General features: G+C 37.1%; 2 protein-coding genes across 4 annotated transcripts in view; one reads left to right on the plus strand and one right to left on the minus strand.

Moving 5' to 3' along the window:
• The window catches only part of primpol (primase and polymerase (DNA-directed)), a 5,142-nt gene extending 4,823 nt beyond the window's left edge, over positions 1-319 (plus strand). The window contains exon 14 of the mRNA XM_068727071.1: positions 1-319. This exon is cut by the window's left edge and continues 361 nt beyond it. The gene's annotated coding sequence lies outside the window, so the exon portion shown is untranslated.
• A 2,031-nt stretch (positions 320-2,350) lies between these two features.
• acsl1a (acyl-CoA synthetase long chain family member 1a) lies at positions 2,351-21,253 on the minus strand. Of its 3 annotated transcripts, none has more exons than XM_068726688.1 (21): positions 21,177-21,253; positions 11,769-11,981; positions 10,466-10,580; positions 10,320-10,384; positions 10,098-10,199; positions 9,443-9,542; positions 9,149-9,324; positions 8,880-8,912; positions 8,628-8,679; positions 8,473-8,546; positions 7,420-7,497; positions 6,855-6,989; positions 6,490-6,624; positions 6,182-6,277; positions 6,026-6,098; positions 5,838-5,926; positions 4,477-4,593; positions 4,203-4,346; positions 3,988-4,089; positions 3,840-3,911; positions 2,351-3,675 (listed from the first exon to the last, which is right to left on the minus strand). In XM_068726688.1, exons 2-21 carry the CDS (start codon positions 11,961-11,963, stop codon positions 3,535-3,537), a joined length of 2,094 nt encoding a protein of 697 aa, XP_068582789.1. In that variant the 5' UTR covers positions 11,964-11,981; positions 21,177-21,253; the 3' UTR covers positions 2,351-3,534. The 3 variants fall into 3 exon arrangements, with proteins under 3 accessions (XP_068582789.1, XP_068582791.1, XP_068582790.1); XM_068726690.1 differs by lacking the exon at positions 7,420-7,497 and adding an exon at positions 7,560-7,637; XM_068726689.1 differs by lacking the exon at positions 21,177-21,253 and adding an exon at positions 14,382-14,478.
• Positions 21,254-26,854: the final 5,601 nt, after the last annotated feature.

Raw genomic sequence — 26,854 nt, forward strand, 5'->3', positions numbered from 1 at the left:
TGATTGCAGTGTCAACCCTATTATCAAATCCCAGTGTGCCCATCGCATTTTACAATAACAGTCCAAGATGCAGTGTTAAGAGGCAGAGCAGTCTGTTGACAGTTAGGACACTGTCCAACCTAATGTTCCAATTGGTTATAATTGCGCCATGTGTTTAGGATTTCTAAATGCTTGCTTCTCTGACATGCTTTTGAAATCTGATGATTTAATTATTACACTTAGTGACGCTTTGTTCTAACAGACAAACATCTCATCTGAAAATGAATGTAAGTACTATTAATGCCTCTGACTGCAATAAATGGAGGAATAAAGACAACTTAAAAACAAATTCCAGGTTCTAACGTCCGTCATTAAAGGAATGTATAAAGATAGTTTAACACGTCTTCTGATTAATCTAGAAAAGAAGAAGAAAACAACATTTTCATGGCATATTATACTATGACTTTGTTTTATGGCATTCCAGTATGACATTTTATGTGATGGTATAGAATGTCATGGTATGTGACGAAAGTGTCATTAAAAAGCAGTAGTATAGCATGTCATAAAAAATGTAGTGAAAAGTAATTCTGTCCTCTAGTTAAAAACCCTCAAATTATTAGCTGTTGGATATTTAAAATGAAAAACTAAGAAATGCTTTGGACTCATAGTTTAGTATGTAAATAAAAAAGTCATAGTATGACATCAAATTATGAAAGTCATACTATTGTATATTGTTACAAAAGTCATAGTATGAATACTATGTATCAAAAATTAAAAAAGTCACACCACAGTATGTCATGAAAAAATCATGGTGAAGTGTGTCGTTATAAATGTCATTAAAAAACAGCATAGTATGCCGTGAAAATGTCATAAGTCATAGTAAAGTATATCGTAAAATTGTCAAAGTTTACTATGCCATTAAAAATGTCATGAAAAAATCATAGTGAAGTGTCATAAGAAAATGGCATCAAAAGTCATAGTACAGTATGTCATAAAACTTCATGAAAGGTCATAGTATAGTGTGTAATAAAATATACCTTGAGTCCTAGTATTAAATGTCATTATAAATGTTGTGAAAAACATTATAGCATAGTGTCACGGTAGAGTATGTTATATAAATGTAATGACAAAAGTCAAATATATCATAAAATTGTGGTGGTATAGTATGTCCTCAAAAAAGTCCCTGTATAGTATGTCATAAAATGTCATTTAAAAAGACATAATATAGTATGACATAAAAAATACATAAGTCATTGTATTGTATATCGTTAAAAATGTCATAAAAACCATGGCATATGTCACAAAAAAATCGTATTTTAATTACTTGAAGTATAGTATTTTAAAAAAGTCCTAAAGATGTTATGAACACTACGTCCAAAAAGCCATAGTATAGAATGTTGAAAAATCATGTCAAACATGTCAAAAAAGTAAATGTCATCAAAAACAGCTTAACATAGTATGTCAAAAATGTCAAGAAATATATTTAAAAAAGCCATAGTATAGTATGTCAGATCATAGGTCTAAGATCATAGGAAAAGTGTCATAAAAAACATAGTATAGTTAGTATATCACAGATCATAGGTTAAAGGTCAAAGACAAGTGTTTTATAAAAAATGCATAGAATGTAGTATGTCAAAAAAGTAACACAATATGTAAAAAAAAGTGTCAAAAAAGTCATAATACAGTATGTAAAAAAAAAGTCATGTCCAAAAAGTCATAGTAAAGTATGTCATAAAAAAACAGTACAGTATGTAAAAAAAGTCAATGTATAGTACGTCGACAAAAGTAACAGAAAGGTGATTGTAAATTATGCACTAAAAAGCCAGAGTAAAGGATGTCAAAAATAGTTAATAAAAAAGCCATAGTATAGTATGATGAAAAGAAATCATTACAAAGCCATGGTATAAGTATGGTATAATATTTACCACTGTACGAGAGAGCACGGGCCATCAAGCAAGGACAGAAGTATGGCGTTCAATCCAAGTCAATGCACTTTGGTTCTCTTTTCTAGTTTCATGTTGAATTGTACATGGACATCCCTTCTGTTACTGTAGCAGCTGAAGGTACACAATCATTTAATGTTTGTCTAGAATTAGTCCAAGTGGATGTTTGTGCCAAATCTGAAGAAATTTGCTCAAGGCTTTCCCGAGATACCACAAGAATGAGACGGAAGTGAGGTCACTTTGACCTAAAAAAATCATATCGCTTCATCATCGAATCCTGTGTGCCACATTTTAAGAAATTCCCTTTTTGTGTTCCTGAGATGTTCACAAGACTGGATGGACCGACAACATGAAAACATGCCTCCAGCAATGGCACAAAATGTTTCCCCCTCAAATATAAAAGATACAAAATAAACAAAAAACACAACTGTTTTGGAAGAAAGTATTTATTTGGTACAGCTGAGAAATAAATAAACTGTACTTGTAACTTCAGCACAAAACTGCACCTTTACCCTTTTCAACATCGTCATGAACAAAAAAAAAAACAAGACCAAAAAGAATAATATGGCTCGAAATGTCAAATAGGCCTTAACGTGATTAAATGTGTGTAGAAATCATAATTCAGTCAAACCATCTGAATTCAAAACAAAATCTTTTGTCAAACAACTGAGATGTTGCTCCGTTTCACACAAGAAAATTGAAAATGTATGAAAGTTAATGTGAAATGTTGTCAAAGGACATGGAATTAATTTGAAAAACAAGCTTCTTTAAATAAACAGTGACACCAGTGTTCCAAATATTAACCCCTGAAAACTGAAGTGCATTTTTACAAATGATGGTATGCAGCTTTATCCTGCAACCTGTGGCACTAACATTTGAAAATCTAAGATGGAGGAACTGCATGTGCAGTTAAGTAGCATTTTATTTCCCATGGAGTGTTAAAAGAAAATAGAAAAAGGCACACAAAGTCCACTAAGCAGTATGATTCCCAACAGGCCATTAACTAAATTGTGCACTAAAACGATGTATCAGTCCTTAATAGGAATGCAGGGAATTACAACGACAGAGTATGAGGCACAATATTCTGCAAACAAATAGACTTTTCAGCAGATACACTATTTACAGGTTTGATGATTATATTAAATACCAACTTAAATAGATAGACCAACACATCAAATAGACTGGTAGATAAATAGTCAATATAAGTCACTGTTGTAAAAGCATGTTTATAGAATTTTTTTTCTGCGGCTCCCAAGAATAAAAAAGTGGTAGAAATGTCTTCACCTCTCTGAACATGAAGCAGTCAGACTTAATGGCAGTTAATGGCATGAGCAAGTCAGATTTCCCCTTTCTGTTTTTAACCCTTACTCTTAGGTAGATTTGACCAGAAACATGATGACATATTCTGAACTAATTAGCCAGTGATAGCAAGGGAAATTAGTGGTACAGCTACTAGAAGAAGCGGGGACAATACATACTTCAAAATGAGATTAATCATCTCAGATTGTCACTGACAAACAAATCAATGACAAACCCCTTTAACGAACAATGGGGTCCTGGTCGTGTGCTTTAAATGATTGTTACCTTTCTGACAATACTCCTCGATCCCAGTTTACATCTTAATTTGGGCATAGAGTTCATCAATTTGCTCTCTAAAGTGGGTCCGAATCTCAGTCCTCTTGGCCTTCAGGGTGGGTGTCAGCAGGCCGTTCTGGACAGAAAACGGCTCAGTGTGCAACGCAATATCACGTACCTGCAGAGACGAAAAAGAAAGAACAAAAGCAGAATGAATAACACAAAATAAAAACAAATATTAAAAGTTGCATTTAAATTAGTTTCTGTTGCCAGACCAAATGCAGTTGAATGGAAAATTCAGAACTGGAAGGTATTATATTTTAAGTCAAACATGGCAATCACCTGCTCAAAAGACTTGAGTCCTGCATCTTTGCCCAACCTCAGTATGTCCTCCAGAATGGCATTCTTCACGTCCTAAAAAACGGTCAGAAAGAAGTTAACATGTGTAGCACGTGTGGCTGTTTGAGCTGCAGATAGTAATTACTCCCACCTTGTTTTTGCACAGTTCAGAGTAGGAGCCTTCAATCCCTTTTTTCTTGATCCACATAGGCAAAAAGTCTGGATCAGGTACCACTATCCCCACCAGACATGCCTGAAAAATGTAACATGGATTACACAAATTGCACCATACTAGAAACTGAATTGTGCATTATCATAACAATATATGATATTTAGCACTACACCAGTTTCACATTAATTACTTACCTTTAAGCTTTCCCCGTAAACGAATACCTGGGCCACTGGATCACTGAGACTATACGCCGTTTCTATTTTCTCGGGGGCAATGTATTCTCCTTGCGCCAGCTTGAAAATGTGCTTCTTTCTATCAATGATCTTTAGGGTGCCACTCTGCGACAAACCAGGAGAGAAACACAAACTGAAATTATGGTTACAACTGATGCTATGCAACCAGACGTAATACATATACCCATATCAATAATCATATATCAATAGTGCTCCATCAGCCTGTTTCACTTACAGGAAGCCATTTCCCAATGTCTCCCGTGTGCAGCCATCCATCATCGTCGATAGCCTCTGCAGTTTTCTCAGGATCTTTCAGGTATCCCTGGAATACATTTGGTCCTTTGACACACACCTAAAAGGTGACAACATTGATGAAAATCACATTTCTTTGAAAGCTTGAATTTGGCACATTTGCAGATATATTTGTATACATGCTACTTTGTAAAAAAAAGTCACAAAGTCTTTTTTAATAACAGACTTTAATATGAACTTTATTACATTGTATGACAATTTTTATGCTATGCAGATTTTTTTTAATGAAATATTTTATGCTATACTATGACTTTTTTATGTCATTGACTTTTTATGATTGTTTTTAAGTTTGACATTTGTTATTCATGGCATACTATATTCGTCAACTCAAAAAATAAGAACTTAATTGGTATAAAAACGTTTTACATCAATCTTTCAAAATGCATTTTTATTAAATGTTTTATCACATACTATGACTTTAAAATTCATGGCATACTATAGTACAAAATGAAAGATTTATGGCACACTATACTATGACATCTTTTATAACATGACAAACTTTTTTAGGATGTTTTTTATGACTTTTGTTATGACATGCTATACTTTGTCTTTTTAATGGCATTTATAGACATACAATATTTTAACTTTTTGTAACATTGGTATGACATTTATGACATACTACACTACATTTTTTATGACTTTTTTTTTACATAGTGTACTATGACATTTTTAATGTATTTAACATCACACATTGTCATAGTCACACGTTTGTTAGCATGTTTGTTAGCATTTAGGCTCTTAACGTACTGGAAAATGAACTTAATTAACTTTCATGTGTTACTTGTGTTTATCGTGTTTCGATTTGCCTTCTGTGTTTTCCTCTACAGTCATGTGAGTTTTCTAACCCTCATTACACTGTAATAAAATATTCATCATAAAGGGTTCCCCATTTATTTTTGGTCTTTTCATTAAATTTGCTGAAAATTAGATTTGCTTAAAGTGTGACTCTTCAGAGACAGAAAATGTAGACATGGAGTTGTTTTAGAATAAGCTACACTGACCGTGTTCATTGTAATGAAAACACTCTATGACACCACAAATGCAACAGTATGGCTCATTTTATGTGCTTTTAATAGTTCTTGATATGGCTTTGAGGCATGTGTTCTACAGTACTGGCTAGTAGTATAATTTCACTGTTGGTTTTTGGAATATTTGTTATTTTTATAATAATCATAATTTATAAAAAGAATACTAGCCGTTAAGTATCTCTACTTAAAAAGCAAATAAATACATTTCCCTGTGTAACTTTATGTACTTAATCGTTACTGAAAAAGCACTCTTCACCTCTCCTTCTCCATTGGCTGCAAGGTAGTTCATTTCTGTCACATCCATCAGTTTGATAGCATTGCAGGGCAGAGGAGGCCCAACGTGACCTGCAGACACAAAATAGTCACAGTTGAGTTTCATGGTTCAAAGACAGAACTGATTAAATTTCACTCATGAGCTGTATGAAAACGGACAAGCGTCTTTACCTGCTGTCCAGTCCCCGGGCATTGACATGGAGCACCCAGCTGTACATTCAGTCTGGCCGTAGCCTTCATAAAACTGGAGTGCAGAGCATGTTTTTAGTGATATTCATGCAAACATTACCAAACAATAAATGAGTTGAGCGAGTGGATGCGGCTCACCTGGCAGCCTAGTGCAGCTCGTAGAAACGTCAGGATGGTTGGAGACACCGGCGCTGCCCCTGTGATGATGAGTCTGACACGACCGCCAAGGCTCGCCTGCAAAGTGTGAAAGAAATGGGAAGAACATTGTTTTTCATACATCATAAAACCCACTGGTTACTCAATTAGTAAAATTACTGTAAGGAACTTGTCATGTGGTCGGTGTTTATCTGACCTTTAAAATTAAAAAAAAAAAAAAAAAATTATTATGTCTTTAACAATATAAAATAATATCAAATGAACACAAGAACACAAGATGCCATGTTTACCTGCACTTTTTTGAAGATGAGTTTGTCCCACAAGCTGTCCTTTCTGACCACACCACTTTTAAGCTCTGCCTCCTTCCTACTGAAAGCAAAGTCGAGCAGCCATCTCTTCAGCGGCGTGTTGGCTTGACTAAATACCTGTGAGTAATTGAGACAAGCTTTATTTTAATCACCACAATTGATAAACATTAAACAAGGCAGCAGACCAGAGAAAAAAGACAAGTAAATTAGTAAGTAAATTAATTGAATAATAAAAAAAACAACCTGTAGTCAGACAAGGAGGTTCTTGAAGAAATAAGAACTAGTGAAACAATTGGCTCTTTTCCTCAATATGACTTTATCATGAGTAACATTACATAAACTCTGACCTTATCAAACATGCGGTTGAGGAGACGTGGGACCACAGGGAAAACTGTTGGCTGCAGCGTTTTCAAATCATCCATCAAAAGTCGAATGTTGCCTTGGAAATAGCCGATTCGAGCCCCGTGGATGAGGATGACACCCTGATGACAAGAGAGCTGCTTATTCCTTGTTGTTGCAAATTACATCAGTGTGACAATTTAACCACAGGGGGGCAGTGTTGTTGGGAACATTTCACTAAATATCCAGTGTGCGTTATTTGAACCCACTGCAGTATTTTCCAGAAGCTGTTACTGGCCATGCTATTAAGTTACTTTGCGAGGCAAAGATGTCAAGGACATCTATTGATCACAAATTCCTCAAAACAACTAAAGAAGTCATGAATTTGACCAACACACATGCTGCATTTTTGGTGTCACTGTCTAACACCACACAGTTTCTCACTTCCTCAGCTGCAGGTCATTTGATGCCTTACTTTGAGGATAATAAACATGCTTTCCTATTAAACCTTTAAACCACACTTATCATTTCATTTGTGCAACACATCTGAAGGAAAGCAACTCCAACACATACCTGTACAACTCTCTCAAACATGTGAGCTAGAGGGAGGTAGGATACATGAATATCATGGAGGTTCAGCATGCAGTGTACCTGCGGAGGACACACAAAACAAAACACATGCATGTATGCAGGCCAAGCATGGCAAACTGTACCTCCACCACTCTCTCAAACATGTGGGCCAAAGGAAGAAAGGAGATTTGCACATCTTTATTGCTGGGCTTCAGTATGCCCTGGACGACAACATACACAGGGGGAGGGAGGGAGGAGCAGACATGAGGGGAGAACAGATGAACAGAGGCGAGACGGACAAGAAATAATAAAAAGGGGTTAAAGAGGGTCAACCTGAGTCAGACAGGATTTTAGATTTTAAGCAAGGTTTATCAAAAAGCTCAACATTTACAATTTCTGGGATCCAAATCTCATGAATGCAAAGATGTAGGTTTGGTTCCAGAAGTTGGGGCATTCAGTCAAATGTGTAAAAGAACGGGCAGGATGCCATTTCCAGCATGATCATTCCAGTTATGATGACATTGTGTCTTGTGCTTTCCAAGATAATGATAGTACAACAAAAATGTGCAGTGTAAATTGCTGCATTATTTATGCATTACTCCTCCTCAAAATCACATTTAGTTTCTTTGATAGAGAAGACAGTATTTGCATCTTTACTACAAAGACTACTGTCCTTTACTGCCTAATCTTTGATAATCAGTTCTAGGGGCTTTTTAGGGGAATAGTAACTGTAAGCAAAAACATACAGTAGATAAAATGATTTGTATGCATGCAGAGGAGGGCGGAGGTACTTTTTTTCAGCTCTGAGTAGTGTCTGCAGTCTCACTCTCAGGCTGTGACTGAAAACAATAATTATAAAAAATGAGGGGAACACCAGTGAAAATGACGTTGTGTATTCATGAAGATAAATCTAAATGAATAATTCAGAATTAAGAACACCAGAAGCATCCACCTTTAAAACAAGAGGACTTAAAATCAAAGATACATTAGACAATGCCCTTTATCTTAAGATTCAATACTTAAATTATTCCAAGTCGAGTTGGTGTGTTTGTTTACCTCAGTCATTCTAATGAAAGCTGCAGTGTTGGAGATTACATTTCCATGAGTGAGCATTGCACCTTTTGGGTTTCCTGAAAGCAAAGCGATGATCATGATTATACACGAGAAGACATTTCCAAAAGATTAACGTTGTAAACAAGTTGTGGAATTACCTGTGGTACCGGATGTAAAGCAGATAAGTGCAAGGTCCTCTGGTGTAGGGGGCTGTAGTCAGATCACAGATCAACACTTAAGCGTATAAAGCTTGAATTGCTATTGCATTTGAAATGTGCAAGAGGATACATTTTAGTTGAGTGCCAAACATAATCTTCCTGCTGATTACAACTGAATTATTTAAGTTTCTGGTTGTAGTAATGTAGTGCGAATTAACAGCATTTTTGTCATGTAATCAACAGGTCACTCACCACTGGTGTCTGGAGGTTGGCTTTACCCAAGGCCTGGAACAAAAGTTCATATGGTGAGATATAGCGTGTCTGTAGGAAAGGCTGATACGAATCATGCTTCAAACACGCAGCGCCTCAGGGCCTAATTTCTATTTAGTTAAAACCAGAACATGACAATGTGACTCAACCAGCAACAACAGGAGGCACAGATCATTTCCCTGAACATCTGCTGACGGTTGGTGCTCAGCAGATAGATGTTGTAATAATGTACAGAAAGTTGTTATTCTCACCTCAAACTCTTTCAAACTCAGAATATCAATGCCACACTCTTGTCCACGCGTCACCAGCTCACTGTCAAACGGCTCAATGAGCACAATCGTCTTCACCGTTCTCCTTTTCTCACTGACACAGTCCAAAATCATCAGAGCCTTTTCGGGTACATCGCAGATCACCGTTGAGATGGCAGCTGGAGAACAGACATCACCAGATTTACCACTTAGTTTGTGTCACTATCAGTGTGCTTGATCTAGAGCGCAACGATAGCGCTGCAGGTGGTTAGTGCTTGAATGTGAACTTTTAGGTACCTCTGTGGATAATGTAGCCGATGGCTTCGGTGCCAAGTGTGTCATACAATGGAACAGCCACCATGGAGTATGTGTAACAGGCCAGCTCTGAAATGGTCCACTAAGTGACAAAAAAACCCACATAAAATAGATCATTACTAATTGAAAAAACTTTTGGGAAGGAAATTACTTCATAACAGCAACCAACATCAAAAGCCTCATTGAGTTGAGTTTATTCATAAATGAATCCCAACAGTCAGTGCTCTTTAGCTATTTAGCTCATCATTATTTTGTATTTACTCATAGAAAGTTTGATATCATGGCTCAAAATCAATACCAGCCTGATTTGTAAAAAGACTTCGAGGCATGCTGGGAATGCCTCTATTCTAGGTTTGACCAAAACAGAAAAAACATCTTAACTCAACCATCTTTTTCCTGAGATTTAACTCTCAGCTTATGACGTCTGCTCAGTTACAGGAAGCGCAGGTAAAAGCTGGATATTAAGTTAAGTGTGTGTGTGTGCGTGTGCATATATATGTATATATATATATATATATATATATATATATATATATATATATATATATATATACACACATATACACACACACACACACACACACACACACACACACACACACACACACACACACACACACAAGGCCATTTGTTGTACCTCTGGCCTGTTCTGGGAAAAGATGCCAATAAACTTGTCTCCTGTACGAGAGTGTCCTCTGTGAAGGAGAGCAGAGCCGATGTGCTCCGCTCTGTCTGTCACCTGTGCAAAAACAAAACAAAAGTATATTTTTAGTTGTTGTTTTTTCTTTTTCATACCTATTGAGACTTGGCTAGCAAAGTTCAAATGTTACGATTTCCATGTCTGTGGTCCACATCTCACCTCACTATAAGACTGCCACTCGTACGGCTGGTTTGGTTTCCTTGATCCTAGACATGGTCCGTCATCTTCGAAAGAAAATGCTCACTTTTATCTACATTCACCAAAAAAATGTGATCATATGTAACCGATACAAGAGATACACTCACTTGATACTCTGAGCCCTCGTTGGAACACTTCGTACATTGTGCGTGCATCGCTGTAGTAGTGTGTCATGTGCTCATCGCTGTCGTTCAGGACCGACCTTCTTGCAAGTTCTCCACCCTACGAGAAAAAAACACATGTTAAGACCAGCACTGAGCGAACCTTTGACGCCTCTGCCTCAGGAAACATTACAGCATTTCTCTAGTCATGAGCACAAGTGAGAAGACTGAGAGCACAGATATATTTCGTGGTACACCTGTACTCAAGATGACCTGGTAATCTGTGATATGTTGGTAACAACACAAACATGGATCCTGCATAGTACATGATGCAGCAGTTGTAGTTTGAGCTGAAATGTGAAAGGACAGTGAACAGTGGGACACAAATTGGTGTGTAAGCCATGTGCACTTCAGAGTCAGCAGAGATCTATGTTAGTAATTTGTTTCTCTTTATAAGACTCAACTAGTTCCCAGTGAAGGCAAGTTGAAAATATTACATCAGCAAACTAACAAGGTTCTTTATTTTCACCTTCCTCTGTTGCAAACGCATTTGTTTTTGTTTTAAAAACTTACTGTTGCAATTTCACACAAAAGTTTTATGTCTATTGACTTAATCATGAGACAAACAGTTTGCAAAAACATAACAATAACCAACAAATCTCCTGAAATATTTCAAATTGGTTGGGATTAACTCTAATACAATATTAAGTGTGCGTTTATCCTAATAAGTTATTAATGAAGGGTTTTAAATCCATCAGGTTCGCAGGTGTAAATTAAATGATCAACAGCCCATTAACTACAGAACTAGCTGCTGGAGGAGGTTAAACATCAACCAAAGGGATTTTCCCCCAACATGGCAACCCAGAAGTTGATGGCTTGAATTAAGCTTTGATAAGTAATGTATAAACCATAAATTAAATATGTTGTTACAGCTAATAAACCCAAGGGGGCTTTATGAGAAAGTTGTCCTGAAGTGATAAAAAATATCTATGAAGTCCACTTTACCAGCACAGCTAACTTTAACTAGCCTAAGATTAACTTTTTAGCACTCAAAGTGTGACAAGTAGTGACGATGTCAAAGCTCGTAATTTAAAGAACGTCAGCTGTATTTAAAGTTATCATTGCTGAATGAGGGCTGCTGACTGCTCTCTTTCCAGTAGTCGGGTCATTCTACAGTTATTCCTCTAACTCACAGGATTACAAGACAGTGGATAGACAGTATTTGTTTTCTGTGTTGTAGGATCCACATTGCATTTATTCATATCGGGACATTTGATATTAGCAGAGGAAAAGAAAAGAGATCACTTACTGGCATTTCCACTGACTGCAGGCCGAGGTCACAGGGTGGTTTGAGGGCTTTCGGCCGGGTGGCGAACCAGTAGGTAGCGATGGCGGCGAAAGCACCCATCCCCATGAGTGCATTGGTGGGCAAGCCGCGCATGTAATGCCGAACATCCTCCAGCTCGGGAAATCGCAGCTGTCTCAGGACTTCCTGAGCCTGCATGACTGTTCTGCACGGACCCTGCAGGGAAAAGGAGACAGAAACATATATTCTGCGTGTGTGCCTCTGTTCCAGTAAAGCTCAGACATATCTTTGTAAAATATGTTTTATTACAAAAATAATCAATTTACCATCCATGATGAGCGTTTATTTTACTTTAAGATTTTAGAAAACCGTTTTAAAATGTTTCTTCTTTCAAAAGGAAATCGTCTACAATGCAGTTCTTTCAGGATGCAGTGACACAGCAGGCGGCAGTATTTGATCTGTTTTTATCAATGGGTCTCTTGTTTCAGACGCTCACAGAGCAACATCACAACCCGCTCACACAGAAGAAGAATAGTGGTCCCATTCAGAGTTAAAGGCAATTTACTACCATCTGTGTCAATGTCATCACAAATACATGCTATTCTGAATACACTCCATGTAAGGCGATTTTTTTATTCTGTTATGTGTCAAATTAATGAACTTTTATTTATTTATTTTTTACATTAAATTATATTTTCTCTTTGGTACTTTTAAAAATTATTACTTGTGTTTGTTTTTAATGGATATTTTGAAAGCAAAAGGTACAGGAAACAGAAAGATTAATCAATTAGTCGTTTGACAGAAAATTAACCATTTTGATAATCATCCGCCACAGATTTAAAAAAGTCCTCAATTAGCCACATGTCAAAAAGTGATCTAAAGTCACATCATTTTGTAGAATATTTCTTATTTTACACTTTAATTTCTTCCTGTCACTGTCAAGCAATGGACAGTAAGCAAGTAAGTTAAACATAATACAGAACTGGTATGACTACATTTCTGGCATGACCATGTACAGAAACATACAGTATGGAACCAAAATAAAGCTTCAAGGACAGATCCACAGTGAATCATGTAGGACAGGGTGATAAAGCAGCAGTGGTGTTCAAACCTGACATTCACTGATGATCCACAACTTGATTATTTGGTATTTTTCAATTATATCACTTGTTTAATAGCTCAAATCTTCAGATTTGAAGGTTTCGTTTCATTAGGCCCTTCCAACAGCAGAAACCTTAGCTTTAAAGATCTTAACACTATAGATCACAAATCTCTGGAGTTGATTTTAATTTGTTTGTACATCAGTCTATCGTGCACTTTTTTTAAATGTTAAATTTGATACACTTTGTTTTCCTTTTTCCAGGAGAATCAAATTCTTTACCTTATTCCATGTTCAGCTATTCTTGTTGCATTTCTTCCTTTAAAAGTAGTCTAACTTCATTAGATATGTGATACATAAAGATGATCAGTTACGGGAATTATTCAGAGCACAAAAATACCATTAATTTGCTGTTTAAGAGAACAAGAAATGTCAGTCCTTAAATGAGAAAATTACCGTTTTCTTTGAGCTGTCTTTAGGTCTAAAATCCCCAAAAACTAAAAGATGATTATTTTTAAAGAACCTTCTAACAGAAAGACGCTGTCACTGTTCTTACTTCCACAAACAATGCATACAAAAGGAAGATGTGCTATCCCATTCAACAGTTTCTGAAACAAAGACACAGGATGGAAATATGACGCCACACACATCTTCCGATCACAAGCCTCCATGGAGTTATAAGGACACGACCACAGACGCTGTACAATGAACGCTACTCTACTTACAGTACGTCTGAGGGGAAGTGAGGCTTTCTTTCTTAGAAATGAACTCACTGGGCTGAAAGCACATTTAAGTGGATATATGGCTCTGTTCCACTAAATTCTAATAGAAAAGTCAAATGATTCTAATTAAGTTAATTAAGTTGATGGAAATTAATTAGACAAGCTTTTGGCAGGAAAGACAAATTTAAACTCAACTTCTAATAGGACCTATCTCACCTGCAGGTATTTTTCAAATATCACATCTGAATATGGAAATGCATCAATATTTAATGTTGCTTTATGTGCACCATGTTCAAGTCATTTAACCTCTAGATTAGATGGTAACAGCCCTGTATGTAAATGAACCGCCACCACATACAGTAGGTAACAATTGACTTCTCACCTACTTCTATTATTACCACTGATCTCATGGCAACTGACACCAGTGCCAACTGGGACAAAGCATTGTAGACAAGCTACTTTTCTTCAATTTACTTTTTATGACAATTTAAATGCAGTAAATTGTAGAACGTGCTCGAGGATCAAAAGAGATAAATGATAATCTCTTTCATGTATATATTCAAATACCAAAACAAAAAGCACTGGCAGGATTCATTCAAGCTGTTCAGTTATATTTGTGAATTAAATACAATAAATCAAAAATTAAATATAAAACACAACACTACAGTAAGTCTTACAGGTGTTCCTATTAACCACTATGAAAGACGAGATGATCACACCACATCTGTGACAGCAAATCAAAAACTTTAATATTGATTGTTGACAAATGAAGATATAATAAATCTCTATACTCACAGTCCCACAGTGTGTGTGTGTGTGTAAATGAAGATTCGTACAGACAGTGTCCAAAGGCAGCGCGGTACAGCTATCTGGCCGGCGCTTTGCTGCAGTTGCTATTAGAAGGACTCGCACCGACCTCTAATAGACCTTTGAGGTTCTCACAACTATGAATAGCAGAAACACGCCCCTCTCAAACAGAAACACAGAGGCGTGAGGCAAAGCTGCCCACTCACTGGAGCGATACTCAGGCAGCGGGTTGATATAAACCCACAGTTTGAGCTTTTCGTCCTTGTGAAAACACAACCGATATAAAGAGTGGATAACAAGTGGTTATCAGGCGTGGAAAAACCAGTATTAAAAAAAAGGTAATGCCGGCCACAAATCCAAGCAGAATTCCAACTTAACTGATCGCCGATCTGAGTGACTGAAACATTTTGAGTGATGTGTATTCAAGACTGAAGGATCAATGTCTTATCATACATTATCTGGACACAGTGTGTGCAATTCTTGTGTTGCCGAGCGTCTAAACAGGTGAAACTTGTCGAACAAAAGAATTACATGCTTATTACAAGAAGGTTTTTGTATTCTACATAATAGATATGTTGACAAAATCTCTGTTTTTTACAACTGATATCCCAGAGTCCCAGACACACAAACCTGAGCATATGAGCAGATTCCTTTGAGTCTAAGATGAATAATAAGTTAATATTTTCAGTTAATTAACTACAGTTGAGAGACAATCTACATCTTATGTTCTTGCATTTTCAACTGAGACAAATGAAAACTGTGGGTTGAATGTGAACATGTGGATCTAAACATTTTCTGCTGATGTTGTCTGCTACAAGCAGACCTGAGCCAACTTTCATCAGCTGACTGTAACAAGCAAAATACACATGGATGTAACAGTAATGTACAACGCTGAAACATGGTGGTAGGGTAGTATGGATAAAATCCTATTCTAAATCCTGTCCTGGTATGCAATTGTAGATCATGAGATCCACATACATAGCAATACAGACAATAGATATTACCTGGGTTTTATGGATACAATAAGAGAAGATGTTTTTTGTTAATCCTGCCAATTACATTCCTGACAAATCAAGATATTTCATCACATTGATGCTAAATTGTCATATTGCCTGCCCCAACTGAAATCAACAAATATATTATTCAAAACTGATCATCAAATTACAATTTGGTTACAAACAGCTTTATGAACATAATGTTTCTATTTGATATGAACAAAACTTGAAAACTGCCACTGTCCATTATCATTATCGAATAACTAACTTTTGCTAAATGTTATCATAACTGTGCAGAGGCCAAGGTGGAGTCTTCAAATGTCTCGTTTGGTCTGAACACAAGTCCAAAACACAAAAGGTGTTCAGTTTTTTGTAATAAGAGATGCAGCAAATCCTGCCATGTGTAAAGCTGAAACCTGTGAATGTGAAGCCTTTCTTTCAATCGTTTTGTTGGAAAATTTGTGAAACATTTGATCAATTGATCTTTTCAGCACTAAAACACGACTTGGTCTCTAGAAACATCTGTTTTGTTGGTATTTGTCCCGGTGATTTTCTTACTTATTTTACAGACTACATAATTTATCAAGAGTAATTGATAGATGAAGCAATAATTAAAATAGGGCTAAGTTTCAGCTCATGTGCGTGAGAGAGTTGTTGAAGTCAAAAGGTAATGCAACAACAACCCCCCCCCCCCCCCCCCCCACTCTCCATACTTGGACTGGGAAGATGACAAGCCAATGGCAGAGCCAGCTCGCTGGTCACCCCACACACAAGACATTGGAAAAAAGAGGGGGAGAGGGCAGCTGGTTCATTTGACACATAACAGAACATCAAGACTGCAGCTTGAGCATAGACTACAGCTGTAATTTTGAAACCACAGCCAGGAAGTTACAAAAAGAAAAAACACATGGTTGGTCAGTCACACTTAATTTCCTCAAAAATGTTCAAGTTCCTCTTTGTGGGACGGCGCTTACAGACAAAGAAAACTGACTACTCGGTGTGGGTTAGCTTAAATGATTTAAGCTCATTATTACAACCTTAACACTTGAGGATTCAACACGTGGAGACTTTAAACAAACTTAAGTCAATCCCATTTTGGCAAGACGGTCACTTCCAAATCTCAGAAGCAGCTTTCTCTCAGCGGTTACATGAATCTGCACAAATTTGTGTACGTCATGCGCAGCTGAAATATTTAGATGATTAATCGATTCATGGGGCTGATGTAAGAGATAGACTTGACATTTACAGAGTTTGGAGGGTGGTGTCTTCCAAATCCAAGAACACAAGCACACAAATGACAGAAATGTGTTAAATGAGCATGTCTAGCAAACTAGCTTACAACATTAGTAAATAGTTACTTCCCAGGCTAAGGAGCTCATCATAGCGTTCATGTTACACATCTAGAGCAGGGTTAATTGTAAAGATTACCCAATTTTTGTGTTATGTGTATACATAAATGGAGTATTTTTGTGATTTGGAATATAACTGCAGAGGATCAGCAGGTATAAAACATGGATGGATGATAATTTGCACGTGTCTCAGCCTGAGCATGAAATAAAACTTTACCAAACCATTTTTAAAATCAGTAAATGTTTTTCTAGTCGATGAAGGCTGCAGTGTCTTCCATTTAGACACAGACTGGACATTTTTTAAATTTAAACAATATGTCTGACTTGTTTTAAGAACATCTCATGTTAGAGGAAGAAGAGGTGTCTTGTTTGACCAAGATGATATAGACACATGCAATACACATACAGGCAGTTTTTGAATAAAACAAGATGTTATAGCAAGCAAAGTGTCTCGTAAATCAAATAATTTGGTGTGCAGTGAAAGGGATCTTATTAATGAGAAAATGGGTACTTTTTTAAATTAGGATGGCCATACGTTGCCATAGCAGGTTAAAGAATGACAAAATGAATCAATATTTGCAACCTTGATGTCATGGACATCTATAAAACAATGTCTTCTCCACATCCTTGTTGTATATGAATGATTGTCAGTTACAGATTTTCTGCCTAATATAGCTCTCTAAAAATAAAGGAAGAACAAGTCCATTTATTAAACCTGAAACCGAATGTGTTCAGGAAATTACCACAGTGTTTCACTATTGACTCCGTTGTAAAAACACAAAATGTTACATATAAAATTCATGGGCCTTTGGATCTTGATGCTCGATCTGCTTCAGTCCAGCTCATTAATTATTTTTTTAATCTTGTGCACAAGATAAAAAAAATATTACCTTTTGGGACATTAGGGGCTCCATGAGCACGTCTTGAGGGAAATAATCTAAATAGAAGGATGAGTCGGAATATTCTTGTGTAAAACCACTTAGGTTTACAGGTATAAATAAATTAGAATGCTCCAAGGCAACTGATTTACTTTAGACACTACCTGAAAACTGTACACGTTTGAACAGGAAAAGACAACCTATCGGTCTCAGTACATACATTTGTCACAGCGTGGCTACTGGATGTTTGCTGAAGCTAATGTGACATCTTTCCTCTGCTTCGCCCCTCTGATGGACTCACGTCCAGCCTCCTCCAGTCACGTCTGACCCCAGTGTTAGGACACAAAGGCTGACCTTGCACAAGACAACCACGCTCAAGACTGCAGGTCTCGACCTTCCTGGTGAAATCGCACACTACCAGTCACATGTTCTCACAGTGGAGAAATGTAGGGGAGAGGGAGGGTGGAGGGAGGGTGGGATTTGTGAAGTAGAACAAAGGTCACACACCCGTCAACGGCTCCCAACACAGCATCAGGACAAATGACCTCAACGCTGCAGGTCAAAGAAAAACGTGTTGTCGTTTAGAAATGACTGTGCACGAGTCAATATGGGCAGGAAATCGAATTCAAAAGGTCAGATTAAGAAGCAAATGTTATGTTAAGATTAAAATGTGTTGGATGCATATCATTCCTGATTGAACATTTCCAAAGCAGACTTTTTTATTACCTTTGTGAGCTGCAGTGCTACACTTCTTAGCGTGTCAACTGTCAATCAGCAGGAATATGCATCACTTCCTGATTCACATGAACAAACAGTGGGGACCCACTTGTATATTAAAAAACAAACAAAAAAAAACAACAACTAGTGGTTAAAAACTGAACAGGGTACCTTTAGGCGCTTTGCTCTTCCACTGAGGTCAGTTTTAGTGACTTTGAATAAAAAAACTACAGCACACTGTATTACTCAGTTTGTTCACATATATTTAAGGTCTTGCTTAAACTAAACTGCAATAATTATTTTCATCATAGATAAATCGGATAGCTTTCTTGAATAATTGTCACTTAGTCTAGAAAATGTCACAATCACAGTAGCTCAAACCTATAACGTCTTATGTCTCAGACCAATGGTCCATAACTCCCACATATGCTGTCTACTATCACATAATGAAAGGAAAAGCAAATCCTCACAACTGAGGGGAATGTTTGGCATTTTTGTTTGAAATACAACCAATTACCAAAATTGTTGCTATTCTGTGAATAAGCTGATTGATTCATATTTTTTTCATTAGCCATGCCAGATGAAAAGAGGTATTTGAACAAACTTGGGATGAATGTATGCATCTTATTTTCTTATTTTCCAAGTTTCTCTGAAAAATCTTTTCGAAGAAAAAGCCGTTACAGTAAATCATTCTTCTCTTAACGCTCCATGCAGAAGCATGCTAATTTGAGGTTGGTTCATTAATGCGGATCCTCTCACATGATTTTTTTAAAAATCACTTTAGTAGGTTATGACATTTGAGGTTTGGATCATAGATAGATAAATAGATAGATAGATACTTTATTCATCCCCAGGGGGGAATTTGGTTGTTACAACAGCAAAGATATGCTTCAGCAAACGAAGTAACAGAGTAAAAACAGACTGTTTTGAAATAATGACAATCTCTGTGTGACGTCGCCTATATGTTTCTGAAGAGCCGTTGTGAAGCTCAAAGTGGGCGGCTCTAGCCGATGAAGATTGACTCGCTCTCCATTTGAGGAACTAAAGTTTTGGCTCTTCCGTGTTGGATTTATTTTTCTGCATCGGAGGTTGCCGCTTGGTTGGGGTGACTTTTCTAACCTCCTGACCTAAATTTCCTGCTTTGAAAAAGAAAAGAAAAGGTCTCACATCAGAGCCGCTATTGATTGTTGTGTAAACACCAGACAACTCAGCTATTTGCGTGCAAGATCAACCCAAAAACAGACTGACAGTGGTGTTATCAAATGACCAGAGCAGAGTGACGACAGCGTGGCAGTCAGCTCCTGAATCACAAAACTACACATAGTGTCCCTCTCTGTTTGCAGTAATGAAAGCTCGTCCTGTACTCAAAGGCAAATTACACTGCACGGTCACTTTAGGATCATCCCATGTCTGTAGTTCAACTGCTCATGTGACTGCACAGCATGGCCAAAAGAGCACTACCTACTGTTTAGAAAATGCTGTTTAAGAAGAGAGAAATCGACAAACACAAGCTGCATTCCTCAGATTCCTGTTAGAGGATCTGCTTCAACATCCAGCACTTCACATCACAGCATGTTGAGGCATCGAAAACCTGTTTACAACACAAGACGTTACCGACCATCTGTGACTTTCAGCAGGAGGATTTATGTTGTTTGACTTTACTTGGAGAGTAAATAGCAGAAACAGACTCACCTTACGGCCTTAATAACATCCGTCTCTCTAGTTCATGCAGTGAAGTTTAAAAAGTTTGCAAGTTGACTACCAATTATTTTACATTTATGTTGATCAAATGCAAATAAATCAGATCTTTGAATGCACTCCTACAGCTCAGGCAGACATTTGTTTCCATACTTCCTTGTGTGTGTGTGTGTGTGTGTGTGTGTGTGTGTGTGTGTGTGTGTGTGTGTGTGTGTGTGTGTGTGTCTTGGGTACACCTCCTTAGAAGTGTTTTCAGTAAAAAAAAATACTGATTTTATATAGATTTTTTTTTTTGAAAACTCAAATACTGTTATAACAGAATACATTTAAAGATCCAGAATGGCAGATTAAGTTGAAAATGCCACAATATACACCTCATAGTGATAATGCATGTTTCACTGTGATGTGTATACAACTCAAACAAGTTTGCCAATAATAATATGACTGAAAAATGGGAGCGGCCCTAAACCTGAAAAACCAGAGGAAGGCCATGAAGTCTTCTCCTCGGTGTGCTTTTCAGACTCCCTCAAGAAAGTGTTGTAATGAGGAGTGGTGGGAGGTTACCAGGTTAGAAATACATACAGGGGGATATATGGCGGGGATGCAACAACATGCGCTTGATAATGGTCACTTTGATCCTCTATAACCCTCGTTGTAATCATATTTCATTAACAATGGCGTCAATGTGCATGGCAGTTATACACAAAGTAGATGAGGCCGAGATTAAACCAAAAAAAGTTTACTAAGCATCATCCCTCACACGGTGATCAAATGCTACGTGTCCATATCTCCTGTTGTTTCAAAACGATCCGCTTCAGACGTACACGGAATATCTCAGCAATACCGACAGAACGGCTCAATCAGATAAACACATTATTCTGATTAATCATGATAATGACTGAACAAGCTGTCGACGTAAACAGTGCGAGATAAACGGAAATGAAGATATGATGTGGAGGGAAGATACAAAACGTGGCTTGATCTATTTTAGGTCAACAATAAGGGAAGCGCGGATTTTTTTTTCTCTCCCTGCGTGCGCGTAAAAGCATCACATTTCAACAATCCTCCGTAAATAACATATGGGTAACTAAGCGCAAATGTGCGCGTACATATTTGAGGGAGAAGGTGGGAAATGTTTGCACTGACCTGTGAGCACCAGCAGATCCGGAGACCGATCTTGAGTCTTGAGGAAGCAGCAGCGGCAGCTGCAGTCTACATTTTACTCAGCTGGTGCAGCTCTCAGCCAATCAGGAGCGGCCACACGTGTTGCGTTTCCTAAAGTTTGAGAGGCGTGCTGTCATTGGTCCACTTTTTTTGACAATAACTGTACATATCTATCATACAATAATATAAATTATAAATAATAATAATAATAATAGGTATTATAACCACAACAGGCAGCAACCCTGTAGAGCAGGGAACAAGTTACCTCACACATTCAGCGGTATACAAGTTACTTAGTACACTTAAGCGCTGTACTGAATTACAATTGTAAGGTACTTGTTCTTTACTTGAGTATTTTAATTGTATGCTACACTATACTGTAACTGGTAAAGTTGGAACCATTTTTATTTACTTAACATACTGCTGGTACATTTGAGTTTACCCTCCCCCCGATCAATAAGTCTTGTTTAATCTATGATAATACACTATCATTATTTGTTGATTATATTTTTCAGTATTAATCTGAATTTGCAAAGCAAATAATTTAATAAATACATTTAGTGGAATATAAAGAATCTTAAGTACTGCAAGTACCTCATAATTGTATAGTATTTTACATTACTTTTCACTCCTGTCTAGCTATATAAAGTAATTAAAACCAGCTAAATTCTAACAGTGAAATGTCATTAAAATGCTGATGCATCGGTATTAACAATAATAATGATGTCACATCCGCACACAGCGGCTATTTTTCTGCATAATCAGTATTTTTTTAACTTTTGATACTTCATCTACATTTGTACTTCAGTTGGATTTTGAATTGAATAAAAAAAATACATTTTACTTGTAATGGACTATTTTTACATTGTTGTACAGATAAATTAAAATCAACTTTTTTGCTGGTAAAAAGTCACATGTGGCCTCATCTTGCAGTGAAGTGGAGACAGACAAACTGAGAGTTACTTCACATGTATTTGCACTAATAAACTATTAATAGCTTACAGTCAATAGGTAGTGATAAAGAAAACTCCAGAGGCCCATGTAAGCAGATGCAAAAAGAAAACCAACAAATCAACAACAAACAATAAGACTCTCGAATGAGCATAATCCCCAAATAAAAGAGAATAAATTAAAATAAAAAGGTAGAGTATAATGGGCAATATAGTGGTCGCAACTTTCTGCATTACAGCACATGAATGAAAGGAAAAAAGTTATATGACAATGACAAAAAAGAAAGAAAATATATACTTTTATACATTGGTTTGGATTTGATTACAGACCACAGGTCTGAGTTTCCTCCTCTACAACAAAGTACATTCACTTTACTGCCCACAAAGTTCTGGGCCAAGTTCACGATGGTCATCATGAGAGCTTGCTACAGGGACAGATGGGGAAATGGGTGGTCAGTAATAAACAAATAGAGAATCTCTGAAATACCTTTACACACACACTGGCTCACAGAAGTAGGCGAGTAAATAATATATATAATATATAGTATAATATTGTTAATATAAGCGGATGTTGTGCAGAGCCTTGACATACCTGGGGGATAACATCAATTAATTTCAATAAAATACAAATTATCCTTTGCTAATGCGCCGCACGAAACACAGATGAGGGGGATCATTCCTAAATTACACGAAAATGAGGAAAGAAATAAATACTTCAATATATTGGTTTGGATTTGATTACAGACCATAGGTCTGAGTTTCCCCCTCTACAACAAAGTACATTCAATTAAATACTTTATTCCATATATCATAATAATAATCAATTAGATATTTGTATGCTACATTTTGCCACTATGTCAGATGGCCATATTGGAATTTTTACACAAGATTTGTTTTACAGAAATAGTAACTAGAGGAAAATATGATTCTTTGTTGAAGATTAAACAACATGGCAGGGCGGGAGTTCATCTCCTTTTTCTAGAAAACTGTTTAATTTTATTTATTATTTTTCATGACACGGTCAACTCCTTAACCATCAGATTTCATCAGAGTTTTTGACCTGACAGCATAGAGAGGGATTTCTTTTTTTTCCCCAAAACATTTTCTAGAAAAAACAAACTACGTATGTTATCAGTTACTATATGGAAAATGAAGACAGCATACTAAAACAGTTATTTTAATTATAATTTAGTCCGAGTTTAGTGTTTTGTTTTGTGAGTTCATGAGTAGCTCCTGATTTCTAAATTCATTTCCTTAAAAGAAGAGCTTAATAAAAAGAAGAAAAACAAATCTTGCAGAAAATATCATTTAACAGCTACTATTATAGATGAAATAGGCTAAGTGACATTTTTAGAGAAGTTTTTTCTTTGACTTCAGTATTTGTAAAATCCTTGCTAAATGATTGATGGATGATGATGAATTAGATTACAGTCCAATTATATAATGATATAATAGATTGCAGTTTCTATTTAAGGGAGACAAGAGTTTGTCTCAGTGTTGATCTTTTTTAGTAAAATATCTTCCAGTGAACGGAGCACTGAAGATCCACTAATGTACCACCAGAGGGAACTGTTTACCCACTTTCAACAGAGAGGATAATAGAGAGTTTATTTAAATTTTTTAAAGAATAATGATCTTTTCAGACACAACAAAATGGTGCAAATAGCCTCGCTAAATATGAGCTTATCATAAGTTATTGGGAAAACAGAGTTTACATTTTTTTTTTTATTCATTATTCTAGTGTCTGGGTTGAGTTTATATTGTTCCTTTTCATCTCCCAATATATAACAATCACTGTAACGTTCCTCTAAATGTAAAAGGTTAAAGTGATGCATAAATATATATAATATACTTTACCTTCTGGACGATCATTATGATACCATTACTAAAGATTGTATGCGAGGAGAGGAATGCAATATACTTTTGCTCCCATGTTTAGACATTTTAAAAAGTAAATCTTCAGCCTCTGTTGCTGTTGTATTTGTTTTTCAAAGAGGCCTGTAGCTGCTGAACCATGTAGTCTGAACTCAGCTTAGATCATTTCCAGGGGCTCAATGGGGACCGTGTGAACTGCTGCAGTTCAGGCGGAGGGTGGCGCACCACGCTAAAGGATTGTGTCCGGGACCCTCAAGGGTCACCACGGGTCAGAGCGCAGCGCCTGACAACACACCCACACACACACGCACATACACACACACACACACGCACACGCACACACACACACACACACACACACACACACACACACACACACACACACACACACACACACACACACACACAGGAGCTGCTATCATAAATTAGGCTTGGCTGGAGGCTTGTTTATATTTTCCTGTAACGGGCTGGTGTACTGATATTATAGTGATACCACAGGAGATTAAAACGAGTGATTAAGTCACCACAAATTCCCTGAGCAGTCACACTATATCTCGAGTCATAATCTAGTATGCAGAACCAAAGCTGCATGATTTGATCACACCAGTAACTGCAGCAATGTAAACGTGTTTTAAATAATACAGTAGCCTTTATGCTATTAGTAGGCTACTAGATTTTTCATAATAAAATCACACAAGTACAATAGCTGTCTGTTGAGGGCAACAGTCGTTGTTTAATGTTCACATGCTCTCATCTGACTGATTCATTTTTACCTTTAAGTACCATATGCATCCTGTTATTAAAGAGTGATGTCACTGGTATGCAAATCAAAACACAGCAGTCAGTTACTGTTTAGGTTTTTTCCATGTAGCCCAGAGCAAGAAGATAATCATATTGAAAATAATCGCATCTCTTAAGGGATTTGTTTGTAGTTATACTGTGATTTCTGTGCACCCTTTAATGACCTATACATTATTGTAGTTCTATCCGTTATGACCTCTTTATTATATGTTGAGAACACAGCAGTGACTCATTATGCAATAACATTTTCCACCGTACTATCCTGCACATTAGTGCCTGTAAAGGTTATTTAGATCAATGCCATCAAGACACACATTAAAATCGATAAAGAATTCATACTAATTTGCCCTACACATGTGCAAAGAAAATGCAACAATTCTGCATAACCAATTTTGACCAGTAATGTAATATGTTTTTTTTTATGTATATATGTTCGGAATAATCATCAATACATACACATAAAACAACAACAAGCTGTTTTAAATCATACCAATATTGGCACCATGATAAATAAAATGTAAAATGTGAATATGTAGTGGCTTGACAAATATTTTACTGAGAAGAGCTTAAAAACATCAATATATCAAACGTTTATTTCCAATAAGATAGTCGTTGGACTATTTAACACAATATTTTAGCATGGAAATTAAATGTTCACACCACAGTTGTTCAATAAATCCTGACGCATCGTTTAGCCTCGTACTGACGCAACACTTGGCGTTACAAAGTCGGTCAGCAAAAACTTCCAGTACGTCATTCAGTTTTTTAAGCAATAGCACACAAGTCCCTCCATATTTCAAAAGACAAACACATAAAAAGTGTTAAACTGCACAGTGAAGTAATTGGATTTTATGCCCCCGTCCCGCCGCTCGCGCTTCTCTCTCCATGGTGCTCCTAAAACGCTCCAAACACTTCAGATGTCTTGTGTGCCTTTCTTTCCAAACCACCGCGGCTTTTTATTCTTCGACATTGCTCACAGGATCAAATATATCCAAGCATGGTGAAAGTTTCGAGATTAAAACGTTCTCAGTGACAAAATAAAGAAATGGAGCAATGTTTTGGCGCATGAGAGTAGTTTGAATCTGTGAGGAGCGCACACAATAAACCTGTTGTTAAACTTGATGTGAAAATATGTTTGAAGAAAACAGCCAATTGTTGTATGAAATGTATTCAAGTATAAAATAATGCCCTTTGTTTGGGGGGAAAAACTTGAGCAATGTGAGGGTACAAAAGTCCCCTGTGGCATTTACTAGCACCCTTTGTGCAGTTTGCGCGTTGGCGTCTCCACTTGGCGCATTACCCAGGCCCCTTTAAACGCGATTGTTTCTTTCTTTCTAATGACATTTACCGGATCAAAACATGCTGTTAATTCGATCAGAAAGCTTCACCCTTCATAACAATGGCAGTATAATTTCTCCCAAAGTTTGTTAAGTTGACCGAAATTAGGCAAATGAATAGGGGTCTCCAGGCTACCCATCTTGCAGGTGACGGAGAATAATACGCGTTCACACCAGCTGCATTCTTCTTTATTTCTCCCCTTCTTTCACAGCATTATTAAAATTTAGGCCAATGAAACTATTCATTCGACTGAATAGACATTTTCTTATAGGATAATAGGATACAAATTGAGCCTCTCCAAAGAGTCTCCAGTGGTGGGTAACCCTCGTGTGCCAGAGGCTGCTGGAGACGCTGGCCCTGACGCAGACGACGCTCGTGTGCCAGGGCTAATCACACACCTGCCGAGGAGTCCAACAAAATGAAGAATGTAAACAAAAAGCTTGCCATCTCTCATAAAAGATGGACGTGTCACCAAGTCGTGTGAGAAACGCCGAGAACAAACGGGGGGACTCCGTCTCCAAAAGATCTCCCCTGAACTTGGCGGAACAGCCTATTAAAGGCTTACTTAATTACTCTAATGACACTGGACAGGCCTTAAAACTCGGACCGGTCTTGGATGAGAGTTAAGATCGCTTGCTGGGATTTGTAAACAGGCGATCGTGTGAGAAACGCGAGTTGGAAGAAAGAGGGTTTCTT

Source organism: Cebidichthys violaceus, unplaced genomic scaffold, assembly GCF_023349555.1.
Source record: "Cebidichthys violaceus isolate CVI_PGR_0920_01 unplaced genomic scaffold, fCebVio1.0.p SCAF_4, whole genome shotgun sequence".
Lineage (NCBI taxonomy): Eukaryota > Metazoa > Chordata > Actinopteri > Perciformes > Stichaeidae > Cebidichthys > Cebidichthys violaceus.

What these genes read in the sequence shown, in the direction of transcription:
- acsl1a (XM_068726688.1), bottom strand. Translation starts at nt 11,963, where the DNA reads ATGCAGGCTCAGGAAGTCCTGAGACAGCTGCGATTTCCCGAGCTGGAG. An exon ending in TGAGTTTGAAAGAGTTTGAG is followed by an intron (nt 8,913 to 9,148) that starts GTGAGAATAACA and finishes CTTTTGTTCCAG; the next exon opens with GCCTTGGGTAAAGCCAACCT. An exon ending in CCAACCTCCAGACACCAGTG is followed by an intron (nt 8,680 to 8,879) that starts GTGAGTGACCTG and finishes ATCTGACTACAG; the next exon opens with CCCCCTACACCAGAGGACCT.